Source organism: Solea senegalensis, linkage group LG2 (assembly GCF_019176455.1).
Source record: "Solea senegalensis isolate Sse05_10M linkage group LG2, IFAPA_SoseM_1, whole genome shotgun sequence".
NCBI lineage: Eukaryota > Metazoa > Chordata > Actinopteri > Pleuronectiformes > Soleidae > Solea > Solea senegalensis.
Genome location: NC_058022.1, coordinates 13,182,832 through 13,204,278, shown reverse-complemented (window position 1 = coordinate 13,204,278; position 21,447 = coordinate 13,182,832). Strand labels below are relative to the sequence as shown.

The 21,447-nt window shown below is 42.5% G+C and overlaps 1 protein-coding gene across 3 annotated transcripts; it reads left to right on the top strand.

Annotated features, from left to right (window-relative positions):
• Positions 1-551: 551 nt before the first annotated feature.
• vwc2l (von Willebrand factor C domain containing 2 like) lies at positions 552-20,802 on the top strand. 3 transcript variants are annotated; one of them, XM_044018332.1, is made up of 5 exons: positions 552-1,270; positions 2,534-3,037; positions 7,968-8,066; positions 11,846-11,975; positions 16,441-20,802. In XM_044018332.1, the coding sequence occupies exons 2-5, from the start codon at positions 2,633-2,635 to the stop codon at positions 16,590-16,592; spliced, it is 786 nt and encodes a 261-aa protein (XP_043874267.1). In that variant the 5' UTR covers positions 552-1,270; positions 2,534-2,632; the 3' UTR covers positions 16,593-20,802. The 3 variants fall into 3 exon arrangements, with proteins under 3 accessions (XP_043874267.1, XP_043874266.1, XP_043874268.1); XM_044018331.1 differs by having other exon boundaries at positions 7,953-8,066; XM_044018333.1 differs by lacking the exon at positions 7,968-8,066.
• Positions 20,803-21,447: the final 645 nt, after the last annotated feature.

The window sequence follows — 21,447 nt, the reverse complement described above, 5'->3', positions numbered from 1 at the left end:
AGTCATCTGTGCTCAGACTGAACGTAGTCAGGCAGTGGCCCCTACGGGCCACCATCTGTAAGACAAAGGGGATGCTGCTCTGCAAAGCCGCGCACAGTGTAATGCTGCTGTTGTTGGGGGAGTCAGACTCTCCGTTTGCGTTTCACCGCAGAATACAAATGATTTGCAGTAAAAAAAATTTAAAAATGTGCTGCGGTTAATAAGTGACTCAGGGAATCAGGCTGCCTGCGGGGTCGTGTGTGAAGACACCAGACGTATACGCAGGACACACGTGCACGGGGGAGATGATGACACGCAGACGCCAAAATTAAAGGGGGCAATTCGCACATAATCGTGTGACATATGTGACCTACCTCCAACATTTTACCAGCTGCTCCTCCGGGAACCTGCCTGAATTACGGCGACACCTTGTTTCTGCTCTTTAACTCTTGCGGCGCCAGTTGTGGAAATGCAGCCGGAGTTGGGATGTGAGCATTGTTTTGTCTGTGAGTGACTGAGGAGGAGGAAGAGGAGGAGGAGGAGGAGGAGGGGGGGCGCACTGCTGTGCTCAGTGCAGGACGCAGGAGACAGTCGCTCTCCAAGGTGCTGAAAGTCGGAGCGCTCCCTCCTCAGCCTCGCCTACTGATAACGAATGCGACCGAAAACCACGCAATGACCGACTTCAGTGTCTGACGGTTTCGTGTGTTTTATACTGCGCAACTTAGAGGCATCGCAGGATTTCTTGTTTTTCATGCAGCCGCTGGATGTATTGGCTACACACACACACACACACACACAGTACGTGCACCAGGACTGACTGTCGCTTTCTGATATTCATCTGCATCGTTGGGAAATATACTGAATTGACTCCGGATTCTCGGGGAACGCTATAGAGGATTTCTATTTCCCCCCTCTCCTCGGTCTCAGTTTCTCTCTCTTCCGCTCTGCACTGCATGCCTTCGGACGTGAACTGTGATATTTTCTCTGAAAGGTGAGTCTGATGAGGATAATCATGAAGCAGACCTACTTTTACACGGATACCTGTTTTTTTGCACTGGAGAGTGGGGGACCACGTCACCAAAAGGCTGGTGTTTAATTGCTTTCAAACCCCGTCATCACGATCAAGGGGGAGGATTATCGTGGCTGATTTTGTGGTGATTTCTTTCTCTCTTTTTTTACCCTGTGGATAAAGTGAAGTTTTAAATAAATCCATCTCTAATCTGCTCCAGCTTACGTTGAGCTGTGGGCTCTCTGGCTTCGTACTCAGTGAATATCAAGCAATTACAACGCGGTGAGTTTGCTCTATCGCTTCATTTTACATCCTCGTTTTCACCTCTGTATGTTAATTGATCTGTCAAGACACGCTTCATATTTGGTCAGAATTATCCTCAGCTCGGCCTGTGTGTGACTTAACTGTCTGGATTTTTTTTGCTCCGTGTCTTTCTGTCAAAATGTTTTTGTCTTTTTTTGCATTTTGGGGTTCATTTGTTGCGCATTAAACAACGATTGGGGACATTTGCATGAAGAGGTCACTGTAAACCCTGTGTTAAAGCAGTGATTTGTGTAACAACTGTCTTCAAGAGACACGGATGCAGAATAAATAATAGCTACCTGTTGTTGCTCCTGCATAGAGTTTGAAATCATACGAGGAGGAAATGTGGGATTTTAATGACTGTGGAGAAGAATACGGAGGGGAAATAGCCTACTTAAGATATTGCTTAAACATTGTCCTCTGTCTCTGTTGCTGAATGATAATTTGAGCACACACACACACTCTCTCTCTCATATACACACACACACCCATGTTTGCGCAGCATCCTTAGTGAGGACAATCATAAACATAATGCATTCCCCAACCCCTTACCTCAACCTCAACCATCATCAACGACATGCCTAACCTTACCTAACTTACCTAATTCTAAACCTGGACCTAAAACCAAATCTTAACCCTCAAAAAGCCCTTTTTAAAAGGGTGACATAACGTGAGGACCAGCCATGATGTCCTCATTTCCCCAAAACTGTGGTTATTTGGTCCTCACAAAGATACCCATACAAGAACATACACACACACACACACATATATACTGTAGTGATGACATTCGTGGACATTATGCATTCCCAAACCCTTTTATACCTTAACTTTAATTATCTCGACTTCATGCATCATAAACGTAATTCTAACCATAAACCCCAGGTTGTAGCCTACAAAAAACGCCTTTGAAGTTGTGAGGACCTCCTAAATTGTCCTCACAACAATGGGTTTGAGCAGAAATGTGTCCTCAGAGCCTAGTAAAAACATACACACAGACACACACAAGCATGCTTCATTTGTCTTCTTATGTCAACATCACGTCATGAGCCTGTTGAGTAAGCCCCTGGAGGTAAAACTGTTTTTAAACCATGACTCCTATGCAAGACAGTTGTTTGGAGATGTATATATTGGCTGCACTGACCTAATGAACAAGCAAGGTGAGGTTTAATCGTGTTAGGAAGTGCAAACATCAGCAGAACCATATCCATCCATCACATTATCTCTTCTTATTTCCAACTACAGCCCTTCTCCACAAGAGACAAAGATGACGATAATGAGTCGCAGGATGGACACGGAGAGGACACCGGGAGCTTAGGGATGACATCCACACTATCTTGCTGAATGTGGATGCTGATGCTGCGGCGAAGGATGGGCCCCGTCTTCGTCCTCCTGCTGGCTCTGCAGAGCGCCGCGTCCCCGGCCTCCGTGGGTAACCCCGAGGATTACACCGCGGACGAGGCGGAGCGGACCGCCGGTGAAAACATCGTCTTCGACGATTACCGCGGGAAAGGATGCGTGGACGACAGTGGCTTCGTCTACAAACTCGGGGAGCGCTTCTTCCCGGGACACTCGAACTGTCCGTGCGTGTGCACGGAGGACGGGCCCGTGTGCGACCAGCCCGAGTGCCCCAAACTGCATCCGAAGTGCACCAAAGTGGAACACAATGGATGCTGCCCCGAGTGCAAGGAGGTGAAAAACTTTTGCGAGTACCGGGGGAAAACGTATAAGATCCTGGAAGAATTCAAGGTAAGACCAGACCGCTTGTTTGAATAAATTATAGAGTATAATACTATTAATCTAAGTAATTTGTCAGTTAGCACTCTTGCCTTTGCAGCAAGAAGACCCGGGTTCTGCAGTCCAAAAACATGCAGATTTTGGGTATTAGGCATATTTGACACTCTAAATTGAGTGTGAGGGTGTTTGGTTGTTTGTCTCTAGTGGCTCTGTGATGGATGGGCAGCCTTGTATAAATTAGTTAAAGGGGGTAAAGTAAAGTAAGTATCAATGACTTTGGTAGAAGTTGAAGTCACTTTTTTTAATAATGTTTCGTAAGTACAAGTCTTACTGTACTTAAGTATCAGAAGTCATTTTCTGATATAAAATGTACTTAACCCTCTTGTGAATATGCGTCATGATATTCAGGCCTTCTGGATTTATTTTAATTTTATGGCTGTAGAAATGTCCAAAAGTGTCCAATGAGTGAGTGTTTCTGCCCCTTTTTCCAAGATTAACTGTCACTTTCAATATCTGGCAGTTATTCAACCATTTAGGAATTCCGGTACTGAGAAGCTGACATCACAAACGTGTGACGCGCTGGTGAATCTTTTGGACGGTCGTTTACATGGAAGTCCTGTGGGCTACCGAAATGAGTATATGGGAGCAAAGGTCTATTTCTTTGTTTTCCAGTGTCCATCCATCTGTCTTCACACGAGGGTCGTGTAGGGGTGCTGTGCCAATCTCTGCTAACATAGTAGAAAAGCGCTATAAAAATACGATGTATTATTATTATAGTGCAAAAGGCGAGGTACACCCTGGACAGATCACCAGTCCATAGTTTTTGAATTTTGTCACCAACGGTTTAGGAGATACGTAATGAGAAGTACGCATGCCAAGACAGGATGGTAACAGAATGGTTAAGTTTTAGACTGAACTGAATATAGCTGTTATAGGTTAATGTTCTGTTTCAATACCCATGACATTCAGATGCTTCTTCTGCTGTTCAATACAGATGAATCTGCTGCTGAGAGAAGGGAAAAAGACAGAGGGACAGAGGCAGTGACCAGTGAGACAACAGCAGCATCTTTGGGATATTTAGTATTTAAAAATGGCTGAATGTAGTTCTGTAGTTCTAATAGCTTTGGCCAGTGGTGGGAGGATTGTTAGTGTTTGGGTCACTTAGTGTGACTTTATATTCTCGGCATACTGCAGTGCAAGAGCATAAACATGGCTGGAGGAAGCGCCGCCCTCTGCTCCTTGCACCATCAACTGAACATTCAACCAGCAGAACTAAGCTGAGGACTCCTGTAGCATATTTATAATTTATATTGTATTGCTTTAATGTGTGGACACCGAGTCATTGCTGGCAGGTCTGGAGAGCACTTCCTACCCTCCAGAGTCTCTGCAGCTGTTATGGGGCATGACATTACTGCCTGATTAGAAATTACACTACAAGCATGACAGCTACAGGGGCTGTGTTTTAGCTGTTAAAGCTGCCCATGATGAGGAAACCTTGTTCAAATATCTCAAGTGAATTAGAGGTATAAGAGACTGAAATGTAATACGACACAAAGCAGTTTGTGCAAATATGTACATGTAGGAACAGTATGCTTTATCGTTGTGTCACATACTATTGTACATACGCAGTAAACAGGAAAACAGCCAGGACCTTTGTTATTTCATTTACAGTGAGTTTTTGTCTGAGCCAATAAGACATACATATTTAACAATCTATCAGACTAAACCACACTTTACATGCATGGTAAAAGTCTTATATTATCTGGACAAAGATAATGAATCGGGGTTTTCTTAATGTAATGTAAACATGTTAGTCCAACTAAAATCAAGTCTGACTAACATACCTGGATTGATAATCTGATTACCCTGGTATTTGACTAGTAGAAGGAGACAACGTATAGACTGCGACCAGAAACCATACTGCGGCGACGTCTATCTTAGGACAACGCAGCAACCACAAGAGCCATGCTCCAGCTAATTTGTATCACAATTAACATGTACAGTACAGCAGGTACGAAACACACAGAACCACAGCACGATCCATCTCATCTCACCGTTCATCTCGCCATTCACTGTTTGTTTTTCTGTGACGTAAAGGTCAACAGGAAACTGATTCAATACGCACAAGCTTATACAGAGTTAGCGCGCCACCTACAGAGGTGCAGTCATACATACACGGCCAATAAATACATTTTAGACTGATTTAAACAAATTATTTATATAAATTATAGACGATTTTAACGTCATTGGACGCATCGGTCTTCCCAATTTGAAATCGTAAGTGTTGGGGCGTGAGCAGAACCCCACAATAACTAATGACCAGAAATGGATGTCGCGTACTTCTGTTAAGAACCATAACTTGTACAAGCCAAGTTGATTCCATCTTCTCGGCCATGACTTCATCCAGTTTGCTTTTTTTTGCGTTTCTCAGCACAAAACATCACACACACACGCGCACACACAACAACAGCTATTAACTGATGACACCGACAGTCCACCTTCATGTCTTTACATTCTCAAGTCATGTGAAGTCATGTGAGATTCTGTGAGATGCAAAACCCCTCCAATCTCCTCCCTGAAATCGTTTGCTTAAAGGGCAAGTGTGTGGTCCTGCATCTTAACTGGATCGTCTGGTCTGTGCTTTCTCAGGATTAAAACACTGAGAATCAATTAGAAAGTTTGTTGCGTCTGTGGTCTCCCACCATTTGAAAATCCTCTAGTGTGGGGCAGAATTTACTGTAAAAAGACTTTAAGGGCAAGTGTAGCAAAAACACACACATCTAGCAGTCACAAAGCTACATAACTGCTAATTTAAAGCTGTGTTTTTAGGTGCTATGAGGGTTAAATCCAATATTTACTCCCCGTTTTGGTCTCCACCACCCGTAGGATAAAAAGCATCTTGCTCTTAAGCAGCTAAAACCTCTGCTTCATTCACCAGCTGCTCACTAACGTTTTCCGCTGTTTCACTGCTGGTGTACAGTTGGTTTAGAAAATGATTTTTTAATACACTGCAGTCAGCTGCAGCTTGAGGTGAGGTTCAGACAGTGAGTCACAAGTTACAAGGAAAACGCAAACATTCAAATGAAAGATGATAACGTGTTTGTTAAAGCTGAGGGCAGCTGCGGTTAGACAAGATTATAATTACACATCGATTCATAATTTATGTAAAATGTGCTGCTCAAAGGTTAACAATAATAATATTAAACATGTCATTCATGAAACTAATTGCATATAAATAGATACATTTTGGTAATCAGTATGACGAAGTAAACGCCACGAGGAAACACTGTATTGCGTTTGTTTCAGTGTGGGCGATGACTTCAAGGCAAGGGCTTCTGCTGGGAGATGCTGTAAATGTCACACCTGTGAATATTAGCATGTCATGTCACGGAAGCAAATTGAAGCAGACAAGGGGGGGCCGCACAGCGAGTTCAGCCAAATAAGATGCAGCCAGCCAATTAACATTCCTGCTACAGTTTATCTGTGGAAATCCAAAATCCGACAAACCCAAAAGAACCCGCAACATGAAGACAAAAACACGGACGGAGGGATTGTTGTTGTAAAACACTCGTAGTTGCCGTTCATTTTCACCGACATGCTCTCAGGGCACGCTCCTTTTTCACTGTTAACAAGGATTTCGCCTCTAGAGGCAATTATAATGGAGCTGAGCCAATCACTTGATTAACTCACTAGTCAATTAACATTAAAGTGAATAAACAATGTGAACTGTGCTTATTACAGTGCAATTAGTGAGTTTTTATTTTTATTTTGTATTGTTGTAATTGGATTTCTTTGAAATGTTCTATGTGCGATGATGCACATAGTAATGTTACATGATAAAAAAGAATTGTTAGCTGCAGCACATTAGCTTGAATGTGATGTAGATGAAGTTACAGAGTGTGTGGGATGAGCGTGTTTATAACCGCTGCAAAGCATCAGTACTGATCGGCACGTTTGTATGTTAGACATTAGGATGCAAGACCACTGATTTTGTAAGGGTTGGTTGTTGTGTGTGTGTGTGTGTGAGCATACACATTGTAGTTTAACCAAGTGTATCAATAGAGCAGCTCACCCGCATGTTCACCTTGACAACAGGCACAGAAGAAGGAAGGACATTTCCTCGTACTTGAGAGAGAGAAGGGGGAAAAAAGGTGGGAGAAGATTCATTTGCTCATTTCATCTTGGAAAAAAAAAAAGACATGACAGATATAAGGGAAAAGGGAATATTTCATGCAAGTCTGCAGGATGATCACCCTTCCCATCTTAAAACAGCACAAATAATTCTAATGTCTCAGTTGACCTCCAGTGTGGCGGCGAAGTTCCTTCGTGAAAGCCTCGGATCCCTGCAGTGTTCAAGGAAATCAAAGGCTGTCAGTATGTGGGATTCAGACCCCTGTTTAACGATGGCGACAAGTTAACCTTTGGTGTGGGCTTCATTGACATTTCCTTGGCTGTAATCACGCTGCATTGTGCAGACGTTTGCATGTATATTCAGGAGCAAGGCGACAGAGGGGACATGCAGAGGCACGGCATCTCGGAACAATAACCAAAGTGATATTTAGCTAGTCATAGTTTGGCATCAGCTGACACCTGATTATTTTTTTTATTTAGCTTAAAATCATCCCATTGTGGGAAAGTGTCACTCACTAAATCTAAGTACACAGTCATTGTCATGCAAGTGATGGACGTTCATTCAACACAAAGCAGTTGACTGCAGTGCAGTGTCAGGTTGTGATAAGTCGGATCTAATGCTGCTTTAACAACAATCTGCAACAAGAAAAATAAGTCAAGTTCATTTTCCGAGGCCAGTTCGTTCGCTTAAACATAGTGTTTGATACCGATGTCATTTCTGTAGGTGCAGTATTTCTGTTCCCTATTATTTTTGTTTGTTGCCCTGTAAGAGAGTCATACCACTCAACCACAGTAGGTGTTTCACATACAGGGCTCCCAGTCAGATGAGGAAGGCACCAACCCACCAGGCAAGGCTGCCAGTGTGCCTCTGGCCTCAGGGCAGCTGCAATCAAGAACCAGGAGATTTAGGGTGAGTTCAGATCCCAGATCGTCAGGCCAGGGCTGGGATGTGAACTCAAATGTGAACAATCCCGTCTGTGCTTCCTGCGATCTCTCCTCGGGAAGGGATGCAGAGTTGAGAAAGAGAGGGGGGGGAAAAGGTAGACGGTAGACATCAAACTACAAAGCTATGTAATAGGTAATGTAACTGCTAAAACATGCAGCATTAATACTTTATTTCACTTACTTCTTAAATCCTTATTAGACAGACATGAATCTATCTCGTAAAGTTGTGGAGGAGGGATTCAATTTCATTTTTTGAGAAAAATCCCATTTTACCTTTTTGCACCTGGAGTAGAAAACATGAAAGAAATCGCAGTGGTGTTTTAGTGACAATCACAACAATAGATCTTAAACAACAGCCACACACACACATTCCACATAGCAGTAATTCAGGCCTCTGCTTTTCACCGGCGTACAGTGTGAGGACATGATTGCCCAAATCGATTTTACTTTCCAATTCACCACAAGTAACGGGAGTAACAGGGGTCCCAATTGCAGGAAATTAAGTGCAAACAATGAGAATCTTCAAACACATTTTCTTTTTCTGTTTCGAGCATGCATTTGAAGTGCCCTCTAATCAAATATCAGCAGTGGTTCTCGTATCCTGCTCCTCTCAGTCCTACCTCTTCTCTCTCTGTATTCCCTGTCCACAAGTAAAATATTTTCATGACTTGAAAAGCAGCATGCGGTCTGACTGTCAATCTCTTCCCCTCATTCCTATTATCTGCATGGGTGAGTTTCCTGTGACCCTGTTGTCCAGCCTCCTAGTAATTTACATGAACATCAGTTGAAGGTTATTTGACAATTCTTTGCTTCCCTGCCTCATCCCCTTGTGTTTTAGCGTGAGAACGAAAGGCATGAGGTCACTCTAAAAGCCAGCCAATAAGATGTGGACACAACAGGAGACATTTCTTCAGCACAACATGTGGCAGCATGCCTGAATTCACTGCAAGTGATCCATTTTCTTTTACAGGTCAGAGTTAAGGCATGACTGAGCCTCTTCACAGTGGACCTCACACAAAAGCACGCACAGAAAGAACCACAAATACATGAGCCGTATATTTTTCCATATGACATTTATAATATCTGCATTGGAAGGCTTCTACCTGATTCACTGCCCTATGCAACAGATTGACAACAAATAAACACTGTACTACCTCAGCTTTTATTTTGAAAGGCCAATACGTGATGTGATAAAAACACCGGTCTTTCAAAGCTATAGGCCAAGACTAATACCACATGGATGAAGTGGTGCCTAGGAGCTGGTTTACTCTCAGTACTGCAAGCCATCAAGGAGCAAGTAAATGCTACATCGCAAGAGCTAAATATCAGTTTTTGCTTTATTTAATATATTTATACATGTGTTGACTGCATTGCAGTGGTATTTGATACCACTTATTTGAATACCAAAAAACTGTGGTTTTATTAACCAAAAATGCAACAGAAGAAAAACCCAAGGTCCCAGTTAAAATTTAACTAAAAGCATAAACAAACTCAAAATAACCCAGCCTCCCAGCAAACTGCCACAGTCTCTTTCTCCCAACCTAATGACCATGCGGCTTCTTATACCCCTCCTAGCTCCACCCTTATTGGACTGGACCATTGTGGAGGTAAAAGACGGTAAACTACAAGAGACAAAACACACTTAATCCTGTAACAAAACTATATCAAGTAAAAATATACTTAAGCACATGTTAAATTACACTAGGAAAATAAACATGATTTGAATGTCTGTGTGTAGTAAATCTCTCTTACACACACACACACACATCAGCCTCACTCTGAGGTCAGCTAACGATCCACAGGTGGCTCCACTGAACCTAATTGCTCTCAGGAGTGTGTGCAGGTGAAACACTGACATGCAATGATGAACATAATCATCTCTCTTTATAGTGAAACAGTGTTTAATTGTCCACATTCTGGATGATTCAGACTCATTTCCTTGTGGGACGTTTTGGCAGCTAATCAAATAAGGACCATAATATGGATCAAATATGAATATGTGTTGCTACGCTTTATCAATTAATGAACTGTACTGTAAAGATGTCAAGTGGTGTTTAAATGGAGGTTCTGTGTCTTTGCATGCAATCTATTAAGCAGGAAACCCCACATAATTTTTTGGGTTATGTAAATAACCACTGATTCTGAATTCCACCTGAACTGCCAAATTAAATCCAATTTCTATATGAATGTGACACAATCTTGAGTTTATTGAGTGAACTTATGACTTTGATTTATAGGGAAGACAGAGAGATACTTTGCTGTGGATTGTTTATGTGAACAGCCCCGGTGTCAACTATTTGTGTGGGTAAAAATCCTCGAGAGAGGTTTCACTAAAGAAAGACAGTGTATAAGCAGAAGAAATCTATCTTCATTAACATCACTGAGTGGGAATATTTTAAAGCAGAGACACACACCATTGGGTTTGGTAATGGCGCAAAAAACATTTCCCACATTTAAATGCAATTACTGTTTCTGCACGTCACAAAACAACAAAATATATGACAACTTTGTCTTGTCCTTTGCAAAAATCCTATATCTTTAATCCCAATGAACAGGTGTCCAATGAATAAGTGTATGATTGATACAGTAGCTAATGCCCTGATGTCCCTTTCTCACATTAACCCATCTCTATGTCTAAATGTTGCTCGTATCCAGACTCATGAATTCTAATAAAAATACAAGCCTGACATGTTATTAACAGCAAATGACTATTTTTGGTGCTAGTAGATGGAAGTAGCACAAACATGGGATAGTTGAGGGAAAATTTAGGAAAAGAAAACCACTAATACCCGGGTTTATTTATCTGTACAGTCAATTTGTCGCTGGAGTTAGCAAATGTTAGCTTAGCTTAGCATTGATACAAGATGAGATGAGTGAAAACACCGTGCTTAGTTGTGTCCACGAGTAAAAAAATCTGCCCAACAGCTTTACAAATGAGCACAGTATGTTGCTCATTTAACACATAGCTTTCTAGGCTTTTATAGACAATATGTAATAAAGAATTATGTACATTTACTGACAGTCATGTTATTGCGCCCCATGTCAGCCGGGATTGGCACCAGCTCCCCTCAACTGGTAGAAGATGAATGAATGATTGAATAAATCAACATAAACAGTATTAACTACTGCCGTGGTTGCAGTTGGTGTTCCTCACATACACTGACCTATCAACCCTCTGAGGTTAGTAGAGAACCATGTAGCTAAAGGGACAGACCCAGAACAGATGGAGTCTCAAAAGACTGTGTTCACTGTGATGAGTAGAGAGAAGATCTATGGTTGTGAGCAGGTGACCTTTCAAGATTTGGAAACAGTTTGTGTTTGTTCCATTCCGTGTAATTGCGTTACAGTTCATTTTACGGTCATGAGACACAGAAGTGGCAAGCTTAAGCAGCAGCAAAGAGAGCTGCAGCACTGATATACATGTTGCAGAGCTGGTGAGATAAGTCTCTCAACTGTTTCCTGAGGCACGGTGCGGCAGAACAAAATAATAAATATCCTCGACACCACTTTGCAGACTCTAATAGTTAGTTCTAGTGGCGGTTTGTGTTTATTAACCTGTTTTTTTTTTGTTTGCTTGTAAACAGTGTGGGGTGAAGAAAACGCAAGTATTTTTCATTTGAAAATAACAAATATAGGGTATACATATAGGAGCGGACGTTTCTACCACTGGCGCACACACTCAAACTCTAAAAGGTGAATCATCTAATGTACAATTGTTGTTTTCCTTGCCCTCTCTGCCCACAGCCATCACCCTGTGAATGGTGCCGCTGCGAGCCAAATAACGAGGTGCACTGTGTGGTGTCCGACTGCGCCGTCCCGGAGTGTGTCAACCCCGTGTACGAGCCAGAGCAATGCTGCCCTATCTGTAAAAACGGTAAACACTCATCTGCTCTTGGATTCAACTCACATTCCTCACAAGTCATTAAAGTTTCATTAAACCAATGATGGCAAGTTTATCTGTGCTATCGCCATTTGATGGCCGCGCCTTTGGAGGATGAGGATGTAATTGATGTTTTATGAATTTAAATGATTTCCTTGGGCCTGTTGTACACTAATGAGCTGTACTAGTTTTAATTATAAATGACACACTAAGCAGAGCAAACATTAGCCCATTGAATAGAGGCATGGTAGGAGGGACTAATGGGTCCTGGGAGAGCCTTTTATCTCCCAGTGCCCTGGTGCCCTTGTCACACACAACCAATCGCTAAATTTGAATTATGGGATTCTAGTGGTTCATTGGCTATTTACGAGGCGAGGTGGGAGATGTCTCTTCTCCAGCAGTCCTGAGGGACACGTGGAACTTTATCACAAAGGTACAGTCAGGATTTGTTTGTAGTGTGAGCCTGGTGCGTCAATACAAACAAAACAATTCTGCTTTTTTTGAAAGTTTTTAAAATATTGTATTGGGATTAATTCACTTTTTGCATTAGAGGTGGGTCAAAATATCAATTTGGTGATATCTCGTCGACCTTCCTTGTGCAATATGATAACCGCTAAGCTGGGGCAAATATAGATATTTTGATCAACAAATAAAAGGCGCTCTAAAGTCAACAGTCTCTGCCAGTTTCACTAGCCGGGCATCGTTACCTCATGTTTCCTTACGGTGGCGCTGCTCAAATGAATAAGGGAAACTTGGGTGGTCGAAGAAGAGGGAGTTTACAGCAGGATAATGGCGGTGAAAGCTCCATAAAGAGATGTTCCATCCAAGTTCAATACATATATCGTGAGGTACCCTGTGTTCCCACCCCTGTTTTACATGCAGTCTCTTCTTATGTTAAGCGTCACATTTCAAAAATAGAAATTGCAGCACAGTACCAGTATCCCTCTGGAAAGAAGGCAAAATAAATGTAGTAAAATACATATTTGTTTCAGCTGCGGCTGACTGATAAATGTGAACAATGGTCATTAGGGATTTAAGGTGAATAATTAATTGCCATTTCAACACAACTTACACACATTTTCACTCTTCCTCATTTCTTTTTCATCCCTGCTCCTTTCTTTATTTTATGTCAAGGCGTTCACACACACACACACACACGCACACACACACACTTAACAAGGCCTGCTGCATACGCTGGTAAGGGCGAGCTAATCCAGGATGACAGGATACAGTGACACCCTTGGCATTTCATGGTAGGCCTGCCATTTCTTGGCTCCCCAAGGGCGCCTGGTCAGGCTCCGGCAGCCAGATAAGTCTCTATGGGGGTGGACAGCTGAGGACTATGTTGAGAGGGATGCTCTTTAGTTCTCATATTCTTACATTTACTCATATGTACCAGTTTGTGGGAGATGGTCAGACATTTGTCTTATATTTTATCAATAACTATGGGAAACGGTTGTACAATGTTTACTGCCATGGAAAGATAACATGAAAGACTGGCTATTGGTCTTTCATTCAGTAAGTAGTACACTGGATTAGTGTTATCGATGTTGTGCTTTCAACCACACACTTTGTACAGTCATTTCATTCATGACATAATGGTTCGGGTTTTTCATTTGCCAGCAACTATCTGAGATTATACTTTACACACACACACTGGACCTTTACAATGTGTTTGGGAGGATTAACAACTGCAATTCAGGCAATTAAGGGATGTCTTTCATCATCATTTCAACATTAAAAAAAATGTTGGCTGGTTGTAATGTTTGTGCATTTTATCCAGCAAATCACCAAAATAGTTTTCATTTTTTTCCAAACCTTGAGCATGTGGTCAGCTTCTTTGTGTTTCTCCCCAAACAACAGCAACAAAGAGCTAAAAGCAGCACAATGGAATAGTCAGCCAGAGCCAGTGAGAGCACTTATCTCTCCGAGCTTCATGTTCAGTCAGTCCGACTGATTCAGCTCTATCCGTATGTTGTAAATGCATCAGGAGATACAAGCAAATAAGTAGTTTTGGAAAAGGACAGTGTTGGATTTAACTATTTATTGACCTGTAACATCCTTTCAGTCTACTCTACAAGATGTCTTTTTTTCTTTTGTTATGCTGTAACGTAGAAACCAAAAGTTACTTGGGGCAAGTACAGATGGTGCAGACGTGCTCAGGCTTTGACAGTGGTGCAATTCACCCCGTTGGAGGCATTATTTGAAAGTTGAAACCCTACATCGTGTTTCTTTAAGCTCCCAACATGCATTTGCTGTTCATTTCTAGCTATAGGACGAGTATGACGTGTTGACACGGCTTTGATTTAATGATTCAAACCTCCGTTTGCAATCAGCTGACCTCAGGCTCTGCCAGGTCACTGCATATCCTCTCGAGTGTCTTTGTAGCTCCAAATCTATCTTGGCTATAAACAATCACAATTGGTAGCAGCATCAGTCACCCTCCACCTTCATCAACATCTTCTGGGTTTGTCCTGTAACCTGTGCCAGTTGTCCAGGGTTAGATCAATGTGATCGGACTTGGCAGGCACTCTCAATATCTCCTCTAAACTCAGATCAAAGGGCTTTTATCAGGTCAGGAAAAAACAACGGAACTCTTCTGAGCTGAGGATTAGGATGGGGATACTAGGTAATACTAGGTACTTCTTTTTTACATTTTTACATTACATTACATGTCATTTAGCAGACGCTTTTATCCAAAGCGACTTACAATGGAATCAAGTACAACTAGCCAGGGGTGGAATCGAACTTGCGACCATGATGTCTTTGGTACACAAGGTAGGGTCTTAACCACTGAGCCACTCCACCCTTTTGTAACAGTTACATGGGAAAATTTTGCCTGAGTTATTACCAACCCTGTTTGCCGGTCTCTCGTCTATTGAAACGATTTAGGGTTGCAACACCTGTGTTTGTCCTGGTCAAAAGAGGGGAGTAAATGAGTAAAAAACATTACTGAATGAAGCAAGTGTCTTACCCAAGATGAAGAGGCCAGATATGGTGACTGTGTATGTGTGGGACCAGATTCACAGGTCCCACACATGCACAAACACACACAACACAAAGCGACTCGCTGAGAGAGTGAAGCAGTTCTTCCACCCTTTATAGGCTCAGCTGAATGGATTGAGGACCGATTCAGGTGAGGTAGACACGTACCTGCACAGAGGGAGAAGAAAATGATCTCATACTTTGAGTTCATGTACTGTAACTCTTTCAATAATCAATGAGACTATGAAGATACACACTTAATCAAGTGCATTGATTGGCCTCCACACTATCTGAAAAACATGGGGAGGCAAAATGTCTCTGGACGGCACAAAAGTGAAACAAAGCCTGAAGATAAATGTGATTTAGTCATCATCAAATTATTTCTTCACCATGTAATCCATTGCCTTTGCAACCGTATCATGTCAAAAGGCACATACTGTGTCTAAATGGACGAGTTGAGCTGATTTGCATGCAGCTGGTCCACGCCTCCAATAAGTTCTGGGCTCTTCAGGTCAGCTAACCATACTCAATCACATTTACATTGCTAGCATGGAGTTAGCTCCTTCTAAATCAAATTCACTGGGCCACTAAGATGTCTGTGAATATTGGCCGTGAAAGCTACTGTGTCTTCAAGAGTTATGAGACATATGAGTTTTTTATGACTACTCGTAGAGGAGTCTTGAGTCTGGCATGGATTTCAGAGCTGAGGACTGAGAGCAATCCAAAGTCACCGTCACACCAATTGAGCTGCTGATTGCTTCATTTAAATGATTAAAACTGGGGTGAATTCCTGGCACCTCCCGCCTCTTCTGTCTAAGGAGGTGGAGGAAAAGGTGCACAAGTTTTTGTCTTTCTGGAGTACAGGTCCTTAAATGTACTCAGGCTAATGTGTCTGCCAAGGGCAGATCAAATACATAAATGGCTATGGTGTGTTTCACATTTACAACTAAAGTCCTTTTATCGACAGCAAAGGGATCTTTAAAGATAATCACGTGTCAAATTGAATGTTTTTCATTGTTTTGACAGTGAGTGCTGTGTATGTGTGGAAGGAAACTGTAAGAAATTGCTCAGGAGTTCTGTGGCCCTTTCATACAGACTGAAGTGATTAACACCATCCTCCCGTCTGCCTTTCAAAGCAGCTTTCTCTCTCTTTCTCTTCCTCTGTACTCCTGCCTCTCTCTGCTGCCAAGTCAGTGCCTGGCAGGCTTCTCTGCTCGTGGTGCATTAGGATGCAAAGCGCTCCATGTCGAGGGAGAGGGGAGACTAACAAAAGCGCTTTAGTGTTGCAAAAACAAGCCCATCGGTGCATGCCCGTGAAAAGATCTGTACGTCTGCTCGTCTCCCCAAACTCCCTGCAGCTCCCTGCATCACTCCACCACCCCTCCGAAAAGAGAAGCTCTCTTGAGAGCCGCATCCATTTCTTGTCATTCTCATTTTTTTCTTGCCTGTCTTTCTCTCCCTTCCCATGTGGCAGGTCCAAACTGCTTCGCTGGAACCACGATCATCCCAGCCGGAATTGAAGTAAAGGTGGACGACTGCACCATCTGTCGCTGCCACAATGGAGACTGGTGGAAGCCGGCACAGTGCTTGCGGCGGGAGTGCCTCAACGGCCAATCGTTGTCATAGAAAGACTCCACTGGGGATGGTGGAAAAGCTCAGGCAAGGCCCTGCCTTCTACTGCACCATTTTGTATGATTGACAGGGCAGGAGCACAATTCCTAAGTAACCTGAGACAGCGTAGTATCGAGGAGACGCACTCACAAGCTTAACCTACAAATTCTGCCACCTGGAGAAAGGCACTCGTGTCACGGCCACTTCCACCCTCCGCGTTGAGGCGTCCCGACATATTTTCAGAAGTTGACTCGCTTGACTTGCTGCTCTCACACAAAATGTTTCTAAGCTCCTAGAACTCTTTCCTAACCAGTGGCAATGTTAAATTGCTCATGTTGATTTATGTTTGTATGTACGTATGTATGTCATCTGCTTGTCCGACTGTCGCCATCATGCAGGTGTTGTAAAATTTCAACAGCAGGAAAACAAACCGTAAGCACACTTAACATTTTTTCTCTCCCGCGAGGATCGTCATCGTGCAACATCGACGGCGTGTTCACATTCTCACTTTTAAGAGCGTGTTTACAAAATGCACATCACACGTAAGCGTTTGTCTTCATGACTTTTCATCACCATGGCAGGAAGTCGACATCAAGACCCAGATGGAGTTCCTCTTAATTTTATAAAAGCCCCTTACAAAAACCCAAGATAGCGCTTTTATTAATCACAATAAACGAATTGTGAGTCCTGTTTCTACACAGAGGCAGTCGAGGCAGGGGTAAACTGTAGAATTAAATGGAGAGTTGAAGAGACAGGAGAGTCAGCAAGTATGAAAAGCAGTAAATACTTTTCGGGGTTTGACATTTTCTGACGCGCTCACAACATATACCTGGAGAAAGTCCAGGACATCCAGGTGATGGGTGGCCCCTGGCGTGAGTCTGCAGCAGGCAGGAAAACTCGTCCACTCACTTGCTGTGAATTGTCTGGAACCTTTCCTGCCGTGTTCTCACATGAGCTCACTCGGACATTGTCTGGGAAATTTGATAAGGGAGCTGGCAGAAGTTTCTGGAACACGTCCAGACTTCCGTGCATGTCTCAAAGCAGCGTTAAAGGAGCATAATGTAAAATTCTGAAACACTAATTCTAAACATCTTCTGGCAGCCCCTTCCAGATTAATTGTTGTTATTGTTTTCTCTTCAAGGTCCATATCTTGCAAAAAATATTCCCACTAACTAACTGCTTGAACGTGTTATCAAAGCAATTAGCCAAGCAAGAGCGGCCTGCTTTGATTTCCCTTCATCAAGGAGTATTCTGTGATAAATCATCCAGCTGGGTGCTTGGCGCTGCCGCAGCCTGCATGCTGGGTACATTCAACATGAACCAGCAGACAAAAGGAGGGAATGTGCATAGGTCTAAATGCTTCTAAGTAGCATTCGCATGCACAATGTGCATGTGAGCATACACAAGCACCCCATTCATCGACTGTAGGCATGGTATGTTGATCTGCACCCAGTGAAGCACTTAAACCTATAAGGATTGTTAACTCACAAACCGGTTCCATTATCCCATAGATTACTCGGTCAGTTCCGGTTCCTTCTCTTCATGACACGGCATCGAACAGCCCATTCAGCAGCGTTGTGTCTATTGCCAAGGCTTAGTTGATAAATTGTTTGGATATTTCGCCCAGACCACGGTGGCCCTCTATTGGTCCAGCCTGAAAAGAAAGAGCAGACAAGCAGGGAATAACATTTTGTTTTTGAGATGATAAATACTAGTCATTAATTCAAAGGTGAATTCAAGTAAGCTCATTCCATTGGTCACAAGAGTTGATTCCATTTCCAGAAAATCCGTTCCCGTTAACCTTTTAGACCCTATTTCTGGGCAATGATGGATTGGCTGCATAAATAGCAGCTCCAAGCTCTCTAATGAGACAGAAATGAAAATATGAGTAAGACAAATGACTTAAGAGCTATATTATGTTAAAAAGGTACTAAAAACTACAATTTTCTTTGGAAGAATCTCTGCTGCATGGTCCAAGACTGCAGTACATGGGTAATAGAGGAGTCAGAGTTGGAAGAATGTGGGTGGAGCCAAATCTTAGGTGCAACAGTAAAGCTCGAGTCATTGTCATCATTAAGCTACAGTGATTTAGTGTCTCTCAGCGTGAAAGGACAGACCTCATTTATCTGACTTGAGGTCTGCAGACCCATAAAACAAAACTGACATGTAAGGTTTATCAATCACAGCCTCGCTGCTCCAGATATTTTAGGATTAGTAAAGGTCCTTCATTCATCATAATTACTTTAAATGCCAAATAATTATTCAGTCTGTACATGTATCCATAAAAACGTATAGGAATTAATTTACTGGGCGTGAACATAGAGACACTGAAATGCGTCTGAGAGATAACAGGGCTCGGAGGCATTTCTGCAATCATCAATGCCTTATTGCTACTGTTGCAGATAAAATTCACAAAGCATGGTCTTTGGCATCATGCTGCATGAACAGCCCAGACTGCTTTAAGTGTTACTTTGAATACCTCTGTGCACTGGTTTACTGTTGCACATCGCCTAGTCTTTATTTAACACGCAGACATTCCAGTTGACGTCCAGCAGCGTGAATAAGGAGGAGCATAAGGGAGAGTTCAATCACAGCTAAAAGTGAAGATATTGCATAATTGCTCCCATACTGCTTTTCTGTTACACTACATTTGGTAAGCTTAAGGGCTGGGTCATACTTTCAGCAAATCTGCTGGGGTCTGTGTGACACAAATTTCGTCATCTGCCCATTTCCAAAATGGTCAGCGTGGCCCCAACGCGGACAGACGCGAGCACGCCTCCGCTATGAATCCTACGTGGGCTGTACGCAGCAACTGCACATGCTCCCTGTAGCACGGTACTTTCCAGTCGAGGTGGGGGCGCGCTTCTTTAGGTCAAAGAAGACGGTGACCGTGGAAACTTGCTTGAGGCTGTATGAGAGAATACAAGGACACACAAAAGATGGCGAACTCCTAGTGAGAATTTGCCACTACTAAAAATGGAAGAACAAGAACGCATGCCTTTGAACACTAGACTGACGTGGAACTACATGCACACGCATGGGGAAATGTGCGGCTCTCTGTGGAACACGGTATGACCCGGCCCTAACTCGTGTGTGTGTGTGTGTGCGTGTGTGTGTTGGGGGTAAGCAAGTGAGAGGAAAAACAAATCATATTCTGCCAAACAGGCAGTCAGAGAAAATGAGATGCAGATATGCAGCAGCTCGACACTGGTGCAAACACTGATCTGCACTAAAGAGGTTTGATTCTTTAGCTGAAATGAAAATAACTTTTATTTACTGTGATTGTGAACCGAAGAGGATCAGTGCAGATGTAGATTACCATACAGAAGACGCCCATGTGTGTCACCTGAGAGAATACGTTGCACTTTAAATTCACAAGAGGTGTTTATGCGGCACACATGCACGTACACGCATTTTCAGAGAGAGAGCCACTCCTTGGGCAAACCAGGAGATGTTACATTTCTCCTTGCCAGTCTGTGAAGCTGCACAGTTTCAAGGACAAATGAACAATACATCATCTTTTTTTTTAATCATTTTCTGCCAAGAGAGTCGAGTCTTTGTTTGTCTGTGAATGTCTATAAAAAAAAATACTCCACCTGTCCTTTCATCGTTCAAAACGCAGGCTTGTACATGGGCATTTTTGTAAAAATGAACCATTCACTTTCCACGAGACACAGACTTACTGTAGCTGGAAAACATGAATATGATTGTTGTTGGGTTTTTTTTTTCTCCTTTGCTTTTTTTTTTCAGCAACAAAACTGTTACATAAAGCGTGCCTGAACAACACCGAATACTATCTGGAATAGGAAGAGAAACACTGTTATTATACAATCAATTGTATTCGTCTTTGGGGCACCAAGGGTCAGTTCATGTGGCACTCAACTGTCTTACAGTATCATTTCTTCAACCAATTTGAACACTTGTGTTTAAAATCAAAAGCATCTCTGATTGTATGTGAATACACGTTGGTTTACCCTAAATTGTATGAGGAAACAAAGGGTCCAAATTTTGAAAGGTAAGCAGCCCCTGGTGCTCCACATGTTGTTCATATGTAAATATCTTCAAGCGTATAATGTGTATTCTGACATTTGAGGTGAAGTAAAAAAAAAAGAAAAAAAGATATATGATATAAGAAATGTGTATTATTCATCAAGACAAAAACTATTTTGTTAAATAGACCTAAGTGTGGTTCAGCAAAAGTGAGTGTGGGTTTCCTTATTTGCTCTGTTGTTTTCACTCACCCTGGATTATTCCGATGCTTTTAAATCTTCACACGCAAACGCCCCAAAACAGCAGCTACAGCTGTTTGATTTGTTCCTGTGGAAAGACCATCATTTATTGACAAACTACGAAAAAGGCTGAAACTAAAGCTGATACTAGCCGAGCAAATATCTTGTTATAAAACCACGCAGGAAAACAGCAAACCTCACAGCTGGTGGTGGGACACAGCAACAACATTTCTGAACGAATGTTTCACTGGCTCACAGTTCTCTAAGAGAAAATAAGAAAGTACCAGTGGCTAATGTGGTTTCTGTAATGCTCAGCGAGTTCAAGGGCATTACTCACAGGTTCATTTCACCGTTCTATTTCATTACAAGTCAGTCCGGGCTTCTATCTCGTCCACCCTGCTAATTGCCTTCTCCCACCTCCTACCGTGGACAAGAAAAGGGAAGCAATTTTATGCAGCACATTGCAATCAATAGCAATTAGGTGCATCCCTGACTCATCCCATTGAATCTCATCTTGGGAGAGGTCCAGTAGAAGACCTTTTAAAGCACACATTATACCTGCAGAACAAACACACGCACACGTGCACGCGCACACGACACACACGACACAAAAGAAAAGTTTTACTTCTTATTCACAGCGA

What these genes read in the sequence shown, in the direction of transcription:
- vwc2l (XM_044018331.1), top strand. Translation starts at nt 2,633, where the DNA reads ATGTGGATGCTGATGCTGCGGCGAAGGATGGGCCCCGTCTTCGTCCTC. An exon ending in AGATCCTGGAAGAATTCAAG is followed by an intron (nt 3,038 to 7,952) that starts GTAAGACCAGAC and finishes CAACCACAGTAG; the next exon opens with GTGTTTCACATACAGGGCTC. An exon ending in CAAGAACCAGGAGATTTAGG is followed by an intron (nt 8,067 to 11,845) that starts GTGAGTTCAGAT and finishes CTCTGCCCACAG; the next exon opens with CCATCACCCTGTGAATGGTG.